The sequence below is a fragment of the Opisthorchis viverrini genome (genome assembly GCF_000715545.1).
Source record: "Opisthorchis viverrini unplaced genomic scaffold opera_v5_234, whole genome shotgun sequence".
Lineage (NCBI taxonomy): Eukaryota > Metazoa > Platyhelminthes > Trematoda > Opisthorchiida > Opisthorchiidae > Opisthorchis > Opisthorchis viverrini.
This window is the reverse complement of record NW_008751892.1, coordinates 806,503-824,513: the sequence shown is the minus strand read 5'-3', so window position 1 is coordinate 824,513 and position 18,011 is coordinate 806,503. Positions and strand designations below refer to the sequence as shown.

Here is an 18,011-nt window from a genome sequence, read left to right as displayed (position 1 = left end):
ATATATATATATACATATATATATATATATTCGATGCTATGGTAACTGACTGGTATGGCAACATCATAGTACCGAAGAATGCATAATTCAGATAATGTGATGAGGGCGTTATGGAAAGGTCAGACGATGACCAGCCAAACGGTCTGGAGGAATGTGGGGCCGCGGATGACAAAGAACTGCAAACTGATCCTCAGACCGCGGAAAAGACTGGCGGTTCGAATTATAACTGGCACTTAGTGGTCATAGAATCTTGTTTCAATCAGCCTGACGGATAATACTCTGCGAAATAATCACTGGAAAATTAGATAAATGAATGAAGGAACAACTAGTTGCACCGTATACCAAGGCTTGGGTCGGTGCTTGCGAACCTCATCTACGAGAGACAACTCTAACCAGGCCAAGTGAGTGGTCCGTTCTGGGAAGAATTGATAACCACACAAAAGTGGAATCTGATAGACAGCTTAATCACTGCATTTTGGTCACTCATCTCAATGCACAGAGTGGATTTGGAGGAAATGGAGCAGGATGACTGCTTGACCAACTAGTAGTTCATTTGTTATGTAGGTAAGGAATCATAGGACAGGACGTGTCCAAATGTCAAGTGGGATCTCTTATGGAAATAAGGTTGGTCAGATTTCCTCATTGTTCCGCTCTTTAAATGGCAGTAATCAAACTTAGGGGAGTGGTGGGGTGGAACAGACGACAACACGAGAGATCTACTACCCAAAAGGAGCAAATACAGATGTTTCGGGACATACCGACAGTCTGTAAAGTGTATGCGTATCGCTGACGCTCCCTGTTGGGTCTTAAGATTTAGCTCATCGGGAGATCTCCCAAAACGGATTTAGTATGACCTAGAATACGGCCTGGTTGGGAATACATGCAAGCGTTTTGTTTGAATAATACTAGTTGTCACACTACTCTAGAAGCTGGAAACCAGCAAAAACAGTGACAAAAAAACAGACGGCTATTGTCCAGTGAATGAATGAAGAAACAAGACCCCCTACATCACTTTAGCCGCACAGTCAATATGTGGCTTTTCTGTCTTATGATGACATCCATCACTCCCAATTGTCATCGTGACAAAAAGACGGCTATTGTCCAGTGAATGAATGAAGAAACAAGACCCCCTACATCACTTTAGCCGCACAGTCAATATGTGGCTTTTCTGTCTTATGATGACATCCATCACTCCCAATTGTCATCGATTTGTGTGGCCAGCTGTAGCCGATAATTGCCATGCAGCGCATCGATTGGACAAATGGTTCAAGAGCATCACAACACGAGATGACCACAAACCAGACAATAAAAGGATGCATACCAATCCCTTTCCAGCAGTTTGAAAAACATCCCGTAAACAAGAATGGAGCAACTGACGGATAGAGAGTGCCAGAGAAACAACTGTGCCGAATGCAATCGAGTAAGCTGACAAAAGAACACAATCCCTAAACACATGATCCATGAAGGACAGAAACCGGTTGGATAAAGTAGCAAGAATATGGATGGATATCACAAATAGGGGGTTAGAGGGCGATAACGTGTTTTCGATAGCATGACTTTCCTCAGAGTAGGCATACTGCCCAGAAAGCCTAGCTTCGCAAGATACGACGCGGAATAAAACGCCTGCATATTCTAGACGTGTTGCTACACATCATAGTGAACCGGAGAATTGACCGAAAAATCTAGCTGACAAGCAGAGGAATTGTGGAATTACACAGCTTGCTCTTTGGGTACAGTATATGGTTGAAAGATAAAAATAAGATCTCCAGAGAGGACATTAAAACATCGGTGATCCATACGCTCCTAAATGAAAATATTTTAATAGGAATTTCATCGTGCGAACGAAGCCTATTTATGTTGAAAAGCCGAGGAGCGCTGCACAGCCGTTTCATCGCTGTTGAGATTTAACTCTTCCGATCAGTGGTTGAGCATTTGGACCCGACCACGAGCCAAGANAAGCAGAGGAATTGTGGAATTACACAGCTTGCTCTTTGGGTACAGTATATGGTTGAAAGATAAAAATAAGATCTCCAGAGAGGACATTAAAACATCGGTGATCCATACGCTCCTAAATGAAAATATTTTAATAGGAATTTCATCGTGCGAACGAAGCCTATTTATGTTGAAAAGCCGAGGAGCGCTGCACAGCCGTTTCATCGCTGTTGAGATTTACCCCTTCCGATCAGTGGTTGAGCATTTGGACCCGACCACGAGCCAAGATCACGCGATTTATATAGTGTGGCCATGCACGGAATAACTCTCCGACCACTTCTCAGACAGAAGGCTCATGCAACTTGTCAAATTTTTCTCCGTTTCTGACTGGGTCGCTTATCACTAGTATGAGGAGCGGAACGAGGCGTTGCAGATGAATGTAAGTGGAAATAAGGAGCTGATACGATGACTAGGTATATTGCTATGAATCTGAAGAATGGATTTTTGGTGACCAAAAATATAGAGTAAAAAACTAAGCCCTAAGAATAGCAGATCCAGCCGTGTTTTACCAAGAGCTGTATTTAAAAAAACCCGAAAGTACCTTTGCGCTGAAACGGAAACATGCGTAGATTCGGTGCCATTAATCGGAGCTATTCTCGCTAGGCCGCAATCACGAATGTTTGTAAGATCGGGGTCCAATGTGCTGATGGCTATTACTGAGAGGATATCGAACAGTATGAGGTGGAGTCAACGTGAAACCATATATCCACGATGAAAACGACTGGCTTCTACTGGTCCTGCAAACAAGTTTTGTCCAGCGATTTTCATAGGCCAACCAGTGTTGTTCCCGCTTCTCTTTTAAAGCTGAATGCATGGTTGGGTGAAGAATAGCCTTTACAACTTGCACACCAGGTGCGCGAAACATGTAACAACATAAACAAGTAGTAAACCGATCAGGCGTCACTGGGTCAGTCGGCGCGCGCGACCGCGCGCACAGCCACAGTGAATTACACCGTGGTCGCCGTACTGGCAACTAGGTAGGTAGGCATAGTCATCAACATTCTTCGTCTGACAAAACCACACCGAACTGTCAGCATGTGGTTAACAGAAGACTAGGTGATGGGTCGTGTATGCACCTGGGGGGTGGGAGCCAGGACACATCAGCATGCAATTCCCAATGGCGTTTTCCCGAATGTTCGTGTACTACGAATTTATTCACACAAACAACAGCGGTTTTATTGTGACTGACTTCATTCACTTGGCACGGGCAAAAAAACGAACAGCGCCTGTCCGAGGAAGAGCAACATTTGTGTCAGGAACACAGAAAAAAGAGTAGTGCATTTCCTCCAAAAAGTCATATGTTACTGTCAAACTGTCAATGACAGTAGTAGACAGAGCGGAAAATAATTTAAAAACAATGTATGAACGAAGGGGCTAGATCGATTTGTCTTGAAAAGAAGGTAACATCCTAGCGTCACGGTTGACGTCCTGGCAGACGTGGACGACACAGTGGACAAATTTTTCCAGTTCGAGTATGAAGGATTTGATAAATGATGCACTCAGCGACTGAATCATATCGAGGATTATATATCTTCGAGTAAACCCAATAAACAAATACTCCAAACATCCACCGCCAGTACAATAAAACCTCCAATAGTCACTATCCTTCAGTGGTGGACGCCCTTGATTAGTTCGTCCGGAAGAAAGATGAGAGCCCGGGACGTGTAAGAGTAGATTGATTTCAAAGCTACAGAAAATACCATATAATAGATTCCTTGGATATTGGAATTTCCCGAAAAATCGATATTTCGTTCCAAGAAGTGTTCACCACTTGTTAGGCGCGTAGTTCATACGAGAACAAAGTGAACATGGTGTTAAGAAGGATGTATCCTCGAAAATTGAACACATAGCTTAAGGACTGTTTATTTGTCACGAAAAAACTGGGATTCACTCGATCTCCCGGAATAGAGACGCCTCCAGATAAGGAACTCAATTTGACCAGTTCCAATTAACGGGTCGGTAGATCACCGTACTAGTATAGAGCAAATACAGAAACTGTTTACAAGTAACATGTACCCAATGCTACCAAAAAAACTCACAGCCAACTTCTTCACTTCAAACGAATGCAGAGTAGCCGAACAAACGACCATTTGCAATCGCCCTCCATCAGGAGTGACTTTGGGTATCTGACTATGAAGGCGAGTGATCATATCTCCATAACCTGCGGACAGCAATCCGTCACACTCGTCCAAGATGAAAAATCGGCAATTGGAGAGGGATAGAGTTCCAGTGGATAGCAGATCATCCAAACGGCCGGGGGTTGCGACGACAATATCAACCTGAGGGTAGAGTATATAGATGATATAAATCTGAACTTAAAGGATTCCATCGACCTCAATATTCTAAACAGGATGAATGCCCAATTTCATCTTAAATAAGTAGGCTGTACGTAGGTTTATCATAAGCACCACAAGGCATTGAGACAGACCATTTGCTCAGCCATAAACCCACCGATTGTTTGGGAAATCCTTCTGCAACGAAGAGGAGTCACTTTTATGTGGTCACGCGACGACGTTGTTAGCACGCCCAGTCTACCGGGCCAGATAAGATTAGATGATTGTGTTGTGGCTATCGGAACAGGACAGAAAACATACCGTGCTGTTCCGAATTGCCATTGGTTTGGCCCCCGCTACCGAATAGCTTGCTCTAAAAGGATGAATTTTCGTTGCAGATTTCGCCAGTGTGGTGTTGCTTCGACAGGATAACGACGCTGGATCACGGTGCCAAGTAGTGTTGTCCGTCAGAAGAAAACAAACGCCTGATGCATCAGGGGAATATTAACCGGTTGGATGTGTCATGGCGCTCGAGAATTAAATACCTGACCCACAAGTCACTCACGTGCTCAGAGTAGGAAGTAAACTCGATGGAACTTCATGGCTAGTTCTAACTGGGGACGCTGAAGAAGAGTAAACTAAGCAGTGGGTTGTGGGAATTTTGAGTAACCTTAGTGCCACATCAAGAAATCGTTACCTGTTGAGAAAAAGTGATCCAACTCAGATCAAAGCTGGGGTGAATCGTCTTTGGGGAGTTGTAAACAACTGGTTTATCCATGTTTATGAGTTGTAACTCGAATAGGGGTTTACACTCCACGGACAGACCTTTTCGTTTCAATAAAATTGCATCAGAAAGCGGAAGTTTCATGTGTCAGAATATGATACCTCGGGTTATCAGAATAAGCAAGATAATCCCATTTTCATCTTGAAAGTAAAGTCATATACGACAAACATGTACCGAGCGCTCTGAGGATAAGTGGATTCCACATGCATCCCACTGCCCACCGGTCTTGCTAAAAAACGGACCTTTATAGGGGCTTCCCCACCCAGCCCAGTGGAAGAAACTGAAGAACCAAAAACCAGTCAGTATGAGTGGCTTTACTTCGAAAAGAGTACGATCTTATGGACAGAATGGCTGCCTTTATTTTGTTCTCGAGTGGATCATGCGTAGTTCATTCGCAGGAGCAGTTAACTTATTAAGTGAACACGTTTCTGCCTAGACATTTGATCAGCTGATCGAATAAGTCGCTGAGAAAAGGCGTGATTCCTTCCGTTAGATAAGCTGGATGCTAAGTAAGGTGCGTGTTCTAAGGCTGACTCAACCAATTAGGCCGACTATTGAGTATATAGCTCCAATTTTCCGGTCAACAGTTTATAGTTGGCTTTGTCCAACCAATGGCATGCAATTCACTAGGAAACCACTACCTGTTTTTCCGTTCCCATGTAACGCACTTTATATGTCGCGGCGCCTATTACGGTGTTGCTTCGAAAGGATACGTACCCTCAAACCGAAATTGCGTTCTGGAGGGTCCCACAATTTGACCAGCTTTTTGTGATATATTCCCTGCATTCGAAGTAAATCCTAACAGATATGAGTGGCAAAAACAAGCTGACGTCCTTATGAACAGTTGCTGCGCTCATTGTTAAAATAGTTGCCTCTGACCCTTATTGGACAAGAAAAAATGACCAGTTAGTTGTTTGTTAAACGAACAGCCGATCACTTCTGTGAGATGGTCTGGTCCTGCACTAATTTCTACTTAAGTTGGCCTGCCATCGAGCACGTAGGATTGTCAGAGGCTATTCTGAAACTGATATTTTATGGAGCGGGACGCAAGCCTGTGACAGATATCTTCTTCCGGTAGGGCTGCAAATCAGCCTTGATGAAGAAATAAATCACAAAACTGCTTGGAAGGTGTTCCAAGGCTGTTTGCGTCCAATACGATTCCGATAAAGTTTCTGGTCATAAAACGTGAGTGAAAGTGTGCTGTTTCATCACGCAATGCAGCGCTTTGATGCAATTGTGCTTATGTATAGAGGTTCTGCAATGTTCTTTCGACGGGCTGAATGATTTCTGTCGGCAAGAAGTAAAGTGCACTATTCTAACGAGCTAATAGCTTTGTCGTCATTGGCGTGGTCCAAATTGACGATTTGCACACCGATACCCACTATTGCCACCAGAAACGTAGTTCCTCACAGTTGAACTGTTTCCTTCTTGGCGTCAGCTCTTTTTCGAAGTCATCTATCCCTTGCAATGCACATAAATTTGGAACCAAGCCGTTTAGCTCTATTATTTGATGGGATCTCTTGGATGGCTGCAGCACTGCGTCCCAAGAAGCGATGCGCAATCTAATAAAAACCACTTCAAATTTATACAAGGCCCCTTGCCCTTTCATGAGATCACGCGAAAGTTTACTGTGCCAAAAACTGAATGGAACCCGCCGGTGACCAAAAGTCAACCAGCCTTGTAGGCGTACATTCCGTATATGAGCACATTCTGGCAGAAAGTTGACGAAGTTCATGCTACTAGTGAGTAGTAATGAATAACCATGCGTTGTGGAGGGCAACCGAGCAAGTGTACCGGATAATGCATGCAAGTACAAATAAAAAACACGACAGTCAAGTAAAGCGGTGCTTACCCCACTGTGTAATGCGTCCAGTTGCCGCTTCGTATCTCCACCTCCGATGATCAGAAGCTCTCGTGGACAAGGATCCTTCAAGTAACGTTTGAACTTTCGAATTTGCTCGCATGTTTGTTCCGCCAGCTCACGAGACGGCTTAGTTGAAATAAAGCGGGGGGGAATAGTATCAGATGTTTTTACATTACAACGATTAAAATGAGGACCAACAGCTGAGAATAATCATCGAATAAACATGTAAAGGGGACTGGGATACAAGTTCTTCCCAACACGAAGCATTCGACTAATACACTCATCTGATTACCGTTTTAGTTTTGACGGGAGACTCACCTGAAACCCAGCTGAATCTCTCATTTATGATGATCTTTAAATGAATATGCTGCATCAGCCGTCTTATATTTCAGCTTGTACGCTATTCGAGATATCGTGGCACAATGCGCAAACACAATACACTGCTCATAAGGTTGCTGAAAACCCTCCGTCCTTCTTGAAGGTCATCAGGAAGGTGCAGCCCCCGGGGTCATGTCAGCCTTGTGTGCTACTTGAATGAAGAATGAATTTGTGGTTACTAGATCAAACTTCCTCATCCGGTGGATTGGAGAACTATTATACTGACCACATGTCTGGGATTCAGATCCCTTTCTCTAGAGCTACACAGTACAGCGAGCGACTGCTTATTTGATTCATTAAATCGCCTGCATTCAACAACAACGGCGAACACTCCCTGGATCATCTAAGGGGCTATCTACCGCAGGCCTCGAATCTGTTTTCATGGCCATTGCGCCCTCGTCGAACAGTGGTTCCATACGGTTCGCATAGAGGTTCCACATGCGATGGATCTTGTGCGTCTCCTCCCAATTAGCTCCGACATCTGATAGTATTCGTCGGAATTAGACCGATTACGGATGAAACTTCCATGGCACGAAGTTGGGAATTTTAGAAGCAATGGATGCGCGCCAATGCCGTTGGATATTCGGTCCACCAAGCGCCACAAAGGTAGATGGAAACGTATTGTCTTATCCATAAGTTGATTGATGCTGGGGATGATGAACGGATGAGGTTCTGGCAACAGAGATCAGATGTACTTCGGATGACGAACGATTGACCAGATGACCACTGATCAGACGACATGCTCCTCTGAAGCCAACCAAGATACTTCCGCTTCGCGAGAGAACGTTGAATTCGTGTGCTGATCACGCTCAGTCAACAGAGGAGCCAAGTCCAAGAACTCACTCCTAATGATGTCCCTAAAGAGCGACACAAAACTTTGGTTCAGTTAGTCCACTACTCTCCCTACAGGTAACCGTGACCAAACGCATTTGTCACGCGAAGGATCGTCTCGGATGACGGTTTCGTTCGCGAGGTAGCCATTCGGTCGGTGAATGGAAAATTCACGAGTGCCATGAGACAACTCTGTCTACTAGAGGAAGACGCAATGGATCCGAATGATTACTGAAACCTATCATATAACTTGAGTGTTTTAAATGTTCAGTATTCCAACGAGATTTTTTCGTTTTTGGTACACATTTTAATTTCGGTCTCCGCATCGCCTCCATGACGCGGTGGTTTGTTTGCTCCCCTCGCGGTGCATATTTGCCTGCTTTCTGCTGTGAAGTCTGGGATATCCTCATTGAATTTTATACGAAGGAGAGGCATTTTAAATTTGTTTTCCGTCTACTTTCACAAAAATGACTAATTTAATGTTCTCTGAATTTTCGAAAACCCTCTGCAAACCATTTACAATTGTTGATATCCGTACACTTTCCATGCTAAGAACTGTAAACAATTATCTAACTTGCGTGACTAGCAATGAAATAACATCTATTTGCGCTGTGGTTGCGATGGAAAATCAAGCGGATAGGTCTTGAAGATGTTATCAGCATCAACATGCACACATGGTAACTAACTTTCTAGGTAAAACCGTCCAGCTATAGAACCTTTTCGGTGCCTAACTGCCATACCATCCGAAGGTTGCACGAGGGCTGAGATGCTGCCAGGTTGCCCAAGCCTAGACAGTGGAAGTCGAGAGGCAGAGGTCGGGTTCGAACCACGGACCTTTCGGTCAGTAAATTCGCGCTCTAACAACTTGGGCCATCTCGCCTTTCTAGATACTGGAGATAAATGCCTTCCCATACAGCCGCGTGCTATTTGATAGAAAAGGATGATTAAACTCACCTCCATTATCAAAGCAAGTGGTGCATTAGGCTTTGGCACAAAGCGATTTGCGACGCTGGAGCCTGGAGAAGAGAAAAAGATAATAAGTAAAGAAACGGAGAAAAACAACACAGCGAAAAGAATCAAGATGAATTCAACGCAAACGAGCTATGAAACAAGACAAAGAGGTTGCTCGAGTAGATTCAAACGCTGGTTGGAGTGAAGCACGTGATGAATCCAAACGAGGGATTACAAAGAAAAGCGATCTAAGCTGAGGTAAAGAAAGCTATAGTTAAATATACTCACTTGAGAAAGTTGATTCAATAACATTCGATCCCTCAGCAGCACTCACAGCTAACCAGCCTGCTGGTGGGGGGTGCGTGAAGGCAGTCGCACCAAAGTTAAAACGAATCTCGGCGTTTTTCAAGCACACTGATGGAAATAAACCAGCTGAGCGCAAGGGAGCAGGGACATCGTACGCTTTGCCAAACAGTTTTCCTGAAACGAAAATAAGTAGGATGTGCCCAGGAAACAGTTTACGGTGAAGCCCGTTTGCTTAAGTAGGTTCCAGAATAGCAATCAGTAACATTACTCGGTGAACTCAAGCTACTTTCGAGAATCAGGCAAGAACACAACTCAGCGAATGAAGGAATGACAATCAGCCTTCAAAACGGAAGCGAACACACTTTCATACTAGTTATCTGAGCTCACTACCAAAACGTTCGCAGCAAAAATGGTATTTCCGATACATAAGAAATGGGATCTGATACAAATAAAACAGTTGTCTTTTCTGAAGTGGCATAACCGTTGGTTTATCGACAAGTTGGATACCAACGCATCATGGCAAAGCAGGATAGCATCACCGATGCAGAATTTTGTACACAACAGCACGACGCGTCCGTTATGTCACAGACCGCGACACAACGACCCACCCAGGTTAGCGATGAAATCTTCGCAGCAAAATTGATACGTTATCCAATATGCGACTGATTTATCAACATCCATCTTCAACAGCAAGGAAAGCGGCGTGCACAAAAAATGTCCTCCCAAGGAGCCTTCCACAGGCAAATGGGGGTGTTCAACATCAGGAGTCAGAAGCAAGCATATTTCGATTTTTGAACACGATAAAAATACCGAACAAGATAGAAACAAAATGAAGTGAAGCACATTTTCCGTCTACAGAAAAAATGTTCTAAGCTAACCATGCAGTAAGTACATAAGAGTACGACCAGACGTTAGGCAGTAAACAAACCACCTTTCAGGTTATGGTAAGCACAAGACGAGTGGGGGACCAAACTTACCATTTTTTGACCAACTGATGGTTCCATTGTTCAGATCCAAAAAACAACCGACGCAATCACCTTTCCCAAATGATTCTCCGTATGAGTCGAATTGACGACGATGAGACATTTTTCCTGTCCCACCGAAACCGAAGCTCTCAGCATCTGTTCCCACATCATGCGATGCTCTAAGAGTTGACCAACCGACGCGACATAAACCATCATCCGTCACGACGGCTTCGTAATAATACTTGCCTACCAGTTCAAAACGGAATACAAAGAGTGGTAGTGCTGATTTGTAATTTTGCAGAAATACTTGAAGTATTCCAGTACAAGGCTACATGGGATGAACTAAAGGTTATTTCCACGGTTTTGCTGTCCCAAAGTGGTAGGATGTTCCAATAACGAGACAACCTTGAGACGATGAATTCTTGCGACTAGAAAGAGTCGGCTGTGACGAAACGTCTTACTGTTCCATCAAATTTACTAGCACAACGGAGAGTCCGTATACTATGGCAATCTATAAGTTTTTGAGATAGAAATATGAACCCTACTTCATGAGACACAAGTGCTGGGAAGCCATTTTGTCTCCCTCTACCCTGTCCGCTGAGTGAACCCGGGAAGCACACACTACCATCGTTTGTGCAGACCCACAAATGTTCCGTTTTGAAAGTTGTTATAGGCTGGTTGGGAAACGGACACTTCGGCAATGAAAAAAAGTTGGTGCGGCCTACAGCAATCGAATAACGGACCCTCATGACATAACGAAAGTGTGAAAATTAGGATGTATTCAGCAAATCACGACCACAAAAAAACGTTAGACTCCTTCCGATGTAGCTGAAGAAAAGCAAATAAACTCAATATAGAGGACAGGTGCAGGCACCCACCGGAGTTCTTCACACCACGATTTGCCCGCGCTCCATGCCATCCACCAGGATCACGGCTTTGGCAGAGAAGACCATCTGCGTCTATGGCCATTGCCTCAGTTCTGTCGTTCGGATTCAGCTTGAATGGTTGCTTTACACCTCCTGCATGGCCACCGGTCTAAAAGCGAGGAGTGAAATCGGTCGCAACAAAGAAAACGTACGTGTTTTCCAGATTGCAAATTCTTCAGGGTTTCGTAGACAATCTGAATAACTGGAAGACAAAAGGCGCCGGTCTTTCCACTTCCTGTTTCGGCAGCCATCAAAACGTCACCACCACCCAGGATAAGTGGAACTGCTTCACCTTGAATATCTGTTGGTAGGATCCAGTCCATTTCTTGTACGGCTTTGGACAGTTCGGGCATGACACCCATTTCTTTGGAATGACATGGGAGGAATCAGAAAATTGATCTCCACTACTAATAAGGATAAGTTCTATCGCAAACGAACGAGGGCTGACAGTATGAAGATGGTTATAGGGTTAGACGAACCTAAACTGCGGATCGAAAGACCAACAAATTTCGAACTGAGAGGCTCATAGAAAGTCTCGCTTGTTGACTCGACTCAAAAGACTGAATTCGGTATACCGCAACCCACCACATACCTAAACATACAACTATTTCTTCAACTATGTAGTACTAACTACTAATAGTGAATAAGCCACCTCCGAATGATTGAGACAGAAGTATGGAGTTGCGTGTATACGGACATTACAAGAACACTGCTGACCAAGGGGTCAGACCAGTCGCATCGATTAGCCGATTGCCCAGTGACGCCGGACATTACAATAAGTGCTATAGTTGCGCAGGAAAAAGAAGGGGGTAAGATCGAAATTCCCACACGTACCGGTTTCGAAAGCTGTGGCCATGATGACACGTATTTCGTAAAGGGTTGGAGCGTCAAATTACCCAAACTGCTGAAATATGGAGAAAATGTAGTGGTTGATATGGTATCTAGATTGGAGTTAAAGAGATATGTTAGTATATTTGTTTCAATATGTTTTGTGGTTCAGTTTCATCTGTTTCGGCTGAACAGTACCGATGACCAAGGAGTAGCGAAATTAACTCACCGAAACGCTCTTTCGTCACAAAAAAGGTTGGTAGCTACCTCTAAGTACAGGAGGGAATCCTTTTCATAAACCCGACGTGCCGCAACATCAGCTTACACGGAAACGAAAGCGGTTTGAGACAATTGTACCACTAGTTCACATTTAATTTTGTAGCAGTATAACTCAGTTTTGGTTCGATCACAACACAGGCGACGACGAATACTTACGCGTCGATAGGTAGGAGCCACAAGCTTAGTTATAGTGTAGTCGTATAGCAATGAGGCATTGGTGCATCATCGTTGGTTTTTCGCCAATGATGATAATTATGACAGAGCAGTGAAGACCAGCTATCGGAAATAATTCGGCATCCTTTGAAGCACCGAAGCAACCTCTAGGACATACTACACAAGATTGTCAATGGTTGTTGATCAGACAACGTCCCATGCTACCTCACATAATGCTATGGAATTTTTGGGCTTATTTTCGTCAGATTTTATGGTGCTAAATGCGAAGTTACACAGGATGGCGAATGTCAAAGCTGCGTCTTTTAAATGGTGATTTAAGAACACCGGAAGACGTGAGAAAAACGGAAAACGGGAGTTTAGCGGTTTTACTGTAATAATAATAACAATATTAATAATAACACAAACAATGATAATAATGGTTCAGCTGCAACACTCTTTTGGTGCCCAGCTGTCATGTCAGCCGAAGGAAAAACGAGGACTGAGATACTGCCAGGTTGTCCAATTTAGATAGGAGCAGTCGAGATGCCGGGGTTGGTTTTGAACCATGGACCTTCCGGTTAGTAAGATCGCGCCTAAAATACTCAGTCGTCTTGAGCTTAAATGGATGGATGCTGGATAAGGTTGGCGAGATGAACCGGTGTGTTGGATGAAAAAAGTACTATATATATATATGTTTCGATGCCTAGCAGCCGACCCGTGTGACGGAAGCACGAGGGCCACCTTGTCCAAGCCTAAACAGGAGCAGATGAGACGCCACAACACGAACTCTCCGATCAGTAAGTTTGCACCTTAACTGAGCCGCCTCGACCTGTCCTGTTAAGAGATAAACAGTTCGATCCGACAACAAGACAGTTACTCATAGGCAATGGCTGCTTCTCCAAAGAGCGGAGCGATGGAAACGATACGAAATGAGGACGAGCGTTGAAGAACACCGAACCTGCGTCGCCCATGACACAGGTGGGTTTCTTTTATATTCAATCACTTTGTTTTTCCAGCTCACAAACCACACACTGAAATGTACTGGTTCTATCTACAACAAATTCATTCACTGAGGATAAGGAGAACAAGAGAGTGAGAAACAGGCCATGGGGGCGGTGGTCTAGTCGGTTCACTGACATCAAACGGTTGCTCAGTGGTGACTCAACGATATCTTTTGGGACCATCAACCACTCGTTTGCCTCGTCGCGTGAACGCAACTCAAGGAGACGGCAGTAACTAACGCGAGTCAGTTTACTTGTGAGGGCATGCTTCGTTGCTAAGTGGAGGCCTGACCACTGTCATTTTCATCCAATACAAGAGAAAGCTCTATGAGGTAAATGGCTTTCGCACAAACGAAGTACACGGCCTAACCAGTGTGCCCTGTTGGGTGCGCCAGGCCGAATTCTACACCGACACCACGTTACTGGCCGCAGTTAGGCGCTGCTACGGCCAAGTGGCCTATTATACACAATATTGGCCACAATCCGGGCGCTTGCCGGTCAGGCTCTGATTGGTCAAAAGTCAGGAGACAACAGCCAATCATGACCCCATATTCGCCGATTACCTGTTGGAAAGGTCACGCCCAGAGGGCGTCGGAATATTCACGGATTCACGGATTGATACACAGGATCGAGGCTTTCGCCCAAGTTTCCCGGGTCGGTTTTGTTCTCGTCGGTCAGTGGCTGTCGTTCGCCTGAAAGGCACAAGCGAAAAAGGGTGTAGCACTGCTCTTTATGTTCTCAGCGCGGGACAGTATGCTTGCCAGCGCGAGGATTCGCATAAATAAATGTCTAATAGTGCTTTAAACTGAGTTCTAGAAGGAGCGTGGACAACCTTCGGAGGAAGGTCACTCCACGCGGCTACTACCCGAAATGAGAAATAATTTTGTCTAATGAATGTATGTGCGCTGAGCTTGAAAATTTTCTTACTATGTCCCCGCCGTGTGTTTGCTGGGTCAACGGTAAAAACCTATTTGCCAAGCTTTGTTCAAACAGGGCAGAAGTAAGAATTAGGTCCCCTCGGAGGCGACGGTACTCCAGGGGAAAGAGATCAGGCATCGCGAGAAGGGTTTCGTAGTTCATGGATTTGAGGCTGGCAATCATTCTCGTAGAGGCCCGCTGGACACGGTCAATGAGGGTGACGTCTTTCGTGCGTCCTGAGTGGACAACTTGGTTGGCGTATTCCAGGGGCGGTCTGACGTAGGCCCCATAGAGTATTTGGAAGTCCATGCGAGTAATACGGGAGAAGGTACGTCGGATCATTCGTAAAATGCCGAATGCCCTTTGGGCCGATTTCTCATGGTGCAGTGAGAGGGACAAATTTGAGCAGACCCAGATGCCCAAATCCTTTTTGGGATCTATCCTCATGATGTCTCCTGGTCTTTTCTTACCACGCATGACAAAAGCATCGCTGAATCTCCTCCAAATGACATATGGACGCACTTTTCGTCATTCAGAGGAAGGTCCCGTCCAATGACCACTGCTTTGCAGCGTCTACATCCATTTGGAGGGCACTGGCATTGGAACTCCAGGATTTCAAGTCGTCCGAAAAAAGTAAACATGTATTTGCAAGAAAACCAGGAAGGTCGCTGGCGTAGATCAGAAACAGCGGTGGTCCCAGAACTGAGTTTTGAGGAACCCGAGTGGAGACCGGCGCTGGAGAAGCAAGGCGCTGGAAGCAAGGTGACCTAGAATAGCTCGCTTTAGAATGTGTTCCATCACCTTGAACGGCACGCTAGGGAGGCTTATAGGTCTGTAGCTGCCGGGCGGTAGTCAGTCACCAAATTTGTAGATTGGCGTGACAATCGCTTCCTTGCAAGCAGGGGGAAGCCGGCCTTCATGAAGCGACTGACAGAGGGTTGTCGCAGCATATTCTTTGTACACAACGCGCTGTAGATATGTTCATGGCCTGGTCTCGGGCGTTAACATGCATTGTTCATCTTTATTACTAATAATAACGATGATAATAATGTTTATTTCCCAACTTATGGGTGGCGTACCTTCAGGCATGATCATGCGTTTACAATGAGAATGGGGCATGTGACTATGGGATTTGCGGCTACAGGGGATTCCGCGAAATGGGACAACGTTATGAACAGTGCGGAGTATTCGCTGAAATAATGATAACAGGTTTCTTTCGCAACTTACAGGGAGCAATGGGCATGAGATCCGGCTAATTCAAAGACTCAGTCGGTTGACATGAACTAAAACCGGAAAACCACTGCTTGTCACCTGTGGCCTTGGGTGGTTGTGTAAATGGCCGGAGTCATAACGAGATAAAGTGAAGGTGGAGATGCGATAATCCGAGTTGGGAGAGCATGGCAAGTTTAGTCTCAAAAATATGATGCAATCTGAGAACAAGCAGACTCACTGGTTGCACTGTTGTAGGAAAGTTAAATGCTGGGGTTAGGTTGGATTGAGGACACAAATGTGATTGGATTCGAACGAGAAGAACAACAGGTTGGAATGAATGTCGTGGTGATGGTTGGGGTCAATGAATCCCAGAGGCAAGTGGGCTCGTTTGGGAGGAGGAATGCAACAGGTGCGGGTGTGCTATCAGGATGAATATGGCAGTGCCGTGCCATCACTGGCCTGAGGTGCTTCAGATTTTGGACAGCCTCGTGATGGACGTCGCATTTGAGGTCATTCGGCTGGGGAGTAGTGCCCATTGGGCAGCGGTATATATTTCAGCCTGGTCAGGGGGGACAAGGTGGATCGAGGCCGATGTGGGATTGTAGGGACATCTGTGGACGATCCCCTTTCCCAGATATGCATAACTAGCTTTTAGATAATACAGTGTTACCAGAATGCTGTGGGCGCCTTTCCTGTTATAACTATGACGTTCTATAGGTGGTGACCACCAACCATGAAGCGGTCACCACGATGACGGTAGCCGTTGTCACTCACCTCGACTACCTATTATAGCTGCTGGATCCGTGTCTATGTGCGACGATCATTAAGGTTCCCCACATATGCACGGCAGCCCAATTCAATGAGCAACGACGGCCCCTTGTACTCGTATCTCCATTAGTTGTCACTCACTCGAACGCCTGTTGTGACTGCTAGGCCCGCGTTTATGTGCAACGTCGATAATGAGACTGCACCTATGCACAATAACATAATCCGATGGTCAATGACGATCTTGTATACCGTTAACTATACGCGACCTCGCTTGTCTTCGCTAGCTACAATAAACATCAGTGCAATATATATGCCGACCGCTGAAAATAAGGAATCAGCTATGCGTGATAGCCACATCATGTGAAGGAGAAAGAAGGGAGGCGTCAGCAGTAGCCTGTTTTCGCTTACCCGCCCTGCTTGCTGCATACAGCGGGGCGGGTAAGCGAAAACAGGCTACTGCTGACGCCTCCCTTCTTTCTCCTTCACATGATGTGGCTATCACGCATAGCTGATTCCTTATTTTCAGCGGTCGGCATATATATTGCACTGATGTTTATTGTAGCTAGCGAAGACAAGCGAGGTCGCGTATAGTTAACGGTATACAAGATCGTCATTGACCATCGGATTATGTTATTGTGCATAGGTGCAGTCTCATTATCGACGTTGCACATAAACGCGGGCCTAGCAGTCACAACAGGCGTTCGAGTGAGTGACAACTAATGGAGATACGAGTACAAGGGGCCGTCGTTGCTCATTGAATTGGGCTGCCGTGCATATGTGGGGAACCTTAATGATCGTCGCACATAGACACGGATCCAGCAGCTATAATAGGTAGTCGAGGTGAGTGACAACGGCTACCGTCATCGTGGTGACCGCTTCATGGTTGGTGGTCACCACCTATAGAACGTCATAGTTATAACAGGAAAGGCGCCCACAGCATTCTGGTAACACTGTATTATCTAAAAGCTAGTTATGCATATCTGGGAAAGGGGATCGTCCACAGATGTCCCTACAATCCCACATCGGCCTCGATCCACCTTGTCCCCCCTGACCAGGCTGAAATATATACCGCTGCCCAATTAACTACACACCCCAGCCGAATGACCTCAAATGCGACGTCCATCACGAGGCTGTCCAAAATCTGAAGCACCTCAGGCCAGTGATGGCACGGCACTGCCATATTCATCCTGATAGCACACCCGCACCTGTTGCATTCCTCCTCCCAAACGAGCCCACTTGCCTCTGGGATTCATTGACCCCAACCATCACCACGACATTCATTCCAACCTGTTGTTCTTCTCGTTCGAATCCAATCACATTTGTGTCCTCAATCCAACCTAACCCCAGCGCGATATCGCCTGCCTTGACTACTTACTGAAACTCCTGGGCCAGTGCCCATATGCCGCGCAGTTTAGTATGCCTCGGCTACGCGAAGTTTCCTGATTTAACGGTGAACGATGACCCGTCATACCCATGAATGTGCGCGCTCTCGCTTATATCTGCTGCTTATATCATCATGGAGAGCATGAAATCAGTGTTAAGCACCGATCTTCACTGTCGTACCTGCCTGATACCTACAGTA

The 18,011-nt window shown here is 45.4% G+C and overlaps 1 protein-coding gene across 1 annotated transcript in view; it reads right to left on the bottom strand.

The window, feature by feature from the left end:
* Positions 1-12,132, bottom strand: part of T265_14667 (hypothetical protein) — a gene marked incomplete at both ends in the record, with an annotated part of 40,482 nt that extends 28,350 nt beyond the window's left edge. The window contains 8 exons of the mRNA XM_009174676.1: positions 4,032-4,271; positions 6,902-7,039; positions 9,077-9,138; positions 9,362-9,553; positions 10,357-10,590; positions 11,223-11,379; positions 11,423-11,634; positions 12,105-12,132. Coding sequence (XP_009172940.1) covers positions 4,032-4,271; positions 6,902-7,039; positions 9,077-9,138; positions 9,362-9,553; positions 10,357-10,590; positions 11,223-11,379; positions 11,423-11,634; positions 12,105-12,126 — 1,257 coding nt within the window. The remainder of the gene's footprint in view (positions 1-4,031; positions 4,272-6,901; positions 7,040-9,076; positions 9,139-9,361; positions 9,554-10,356; positions 10,591-11,222; positions 11,380-11,422; positions 11,635-12,104) is intronic.
* Between the last annotated feature and the right edge of the window lie 5,879 nt (positions 12,133-18,011).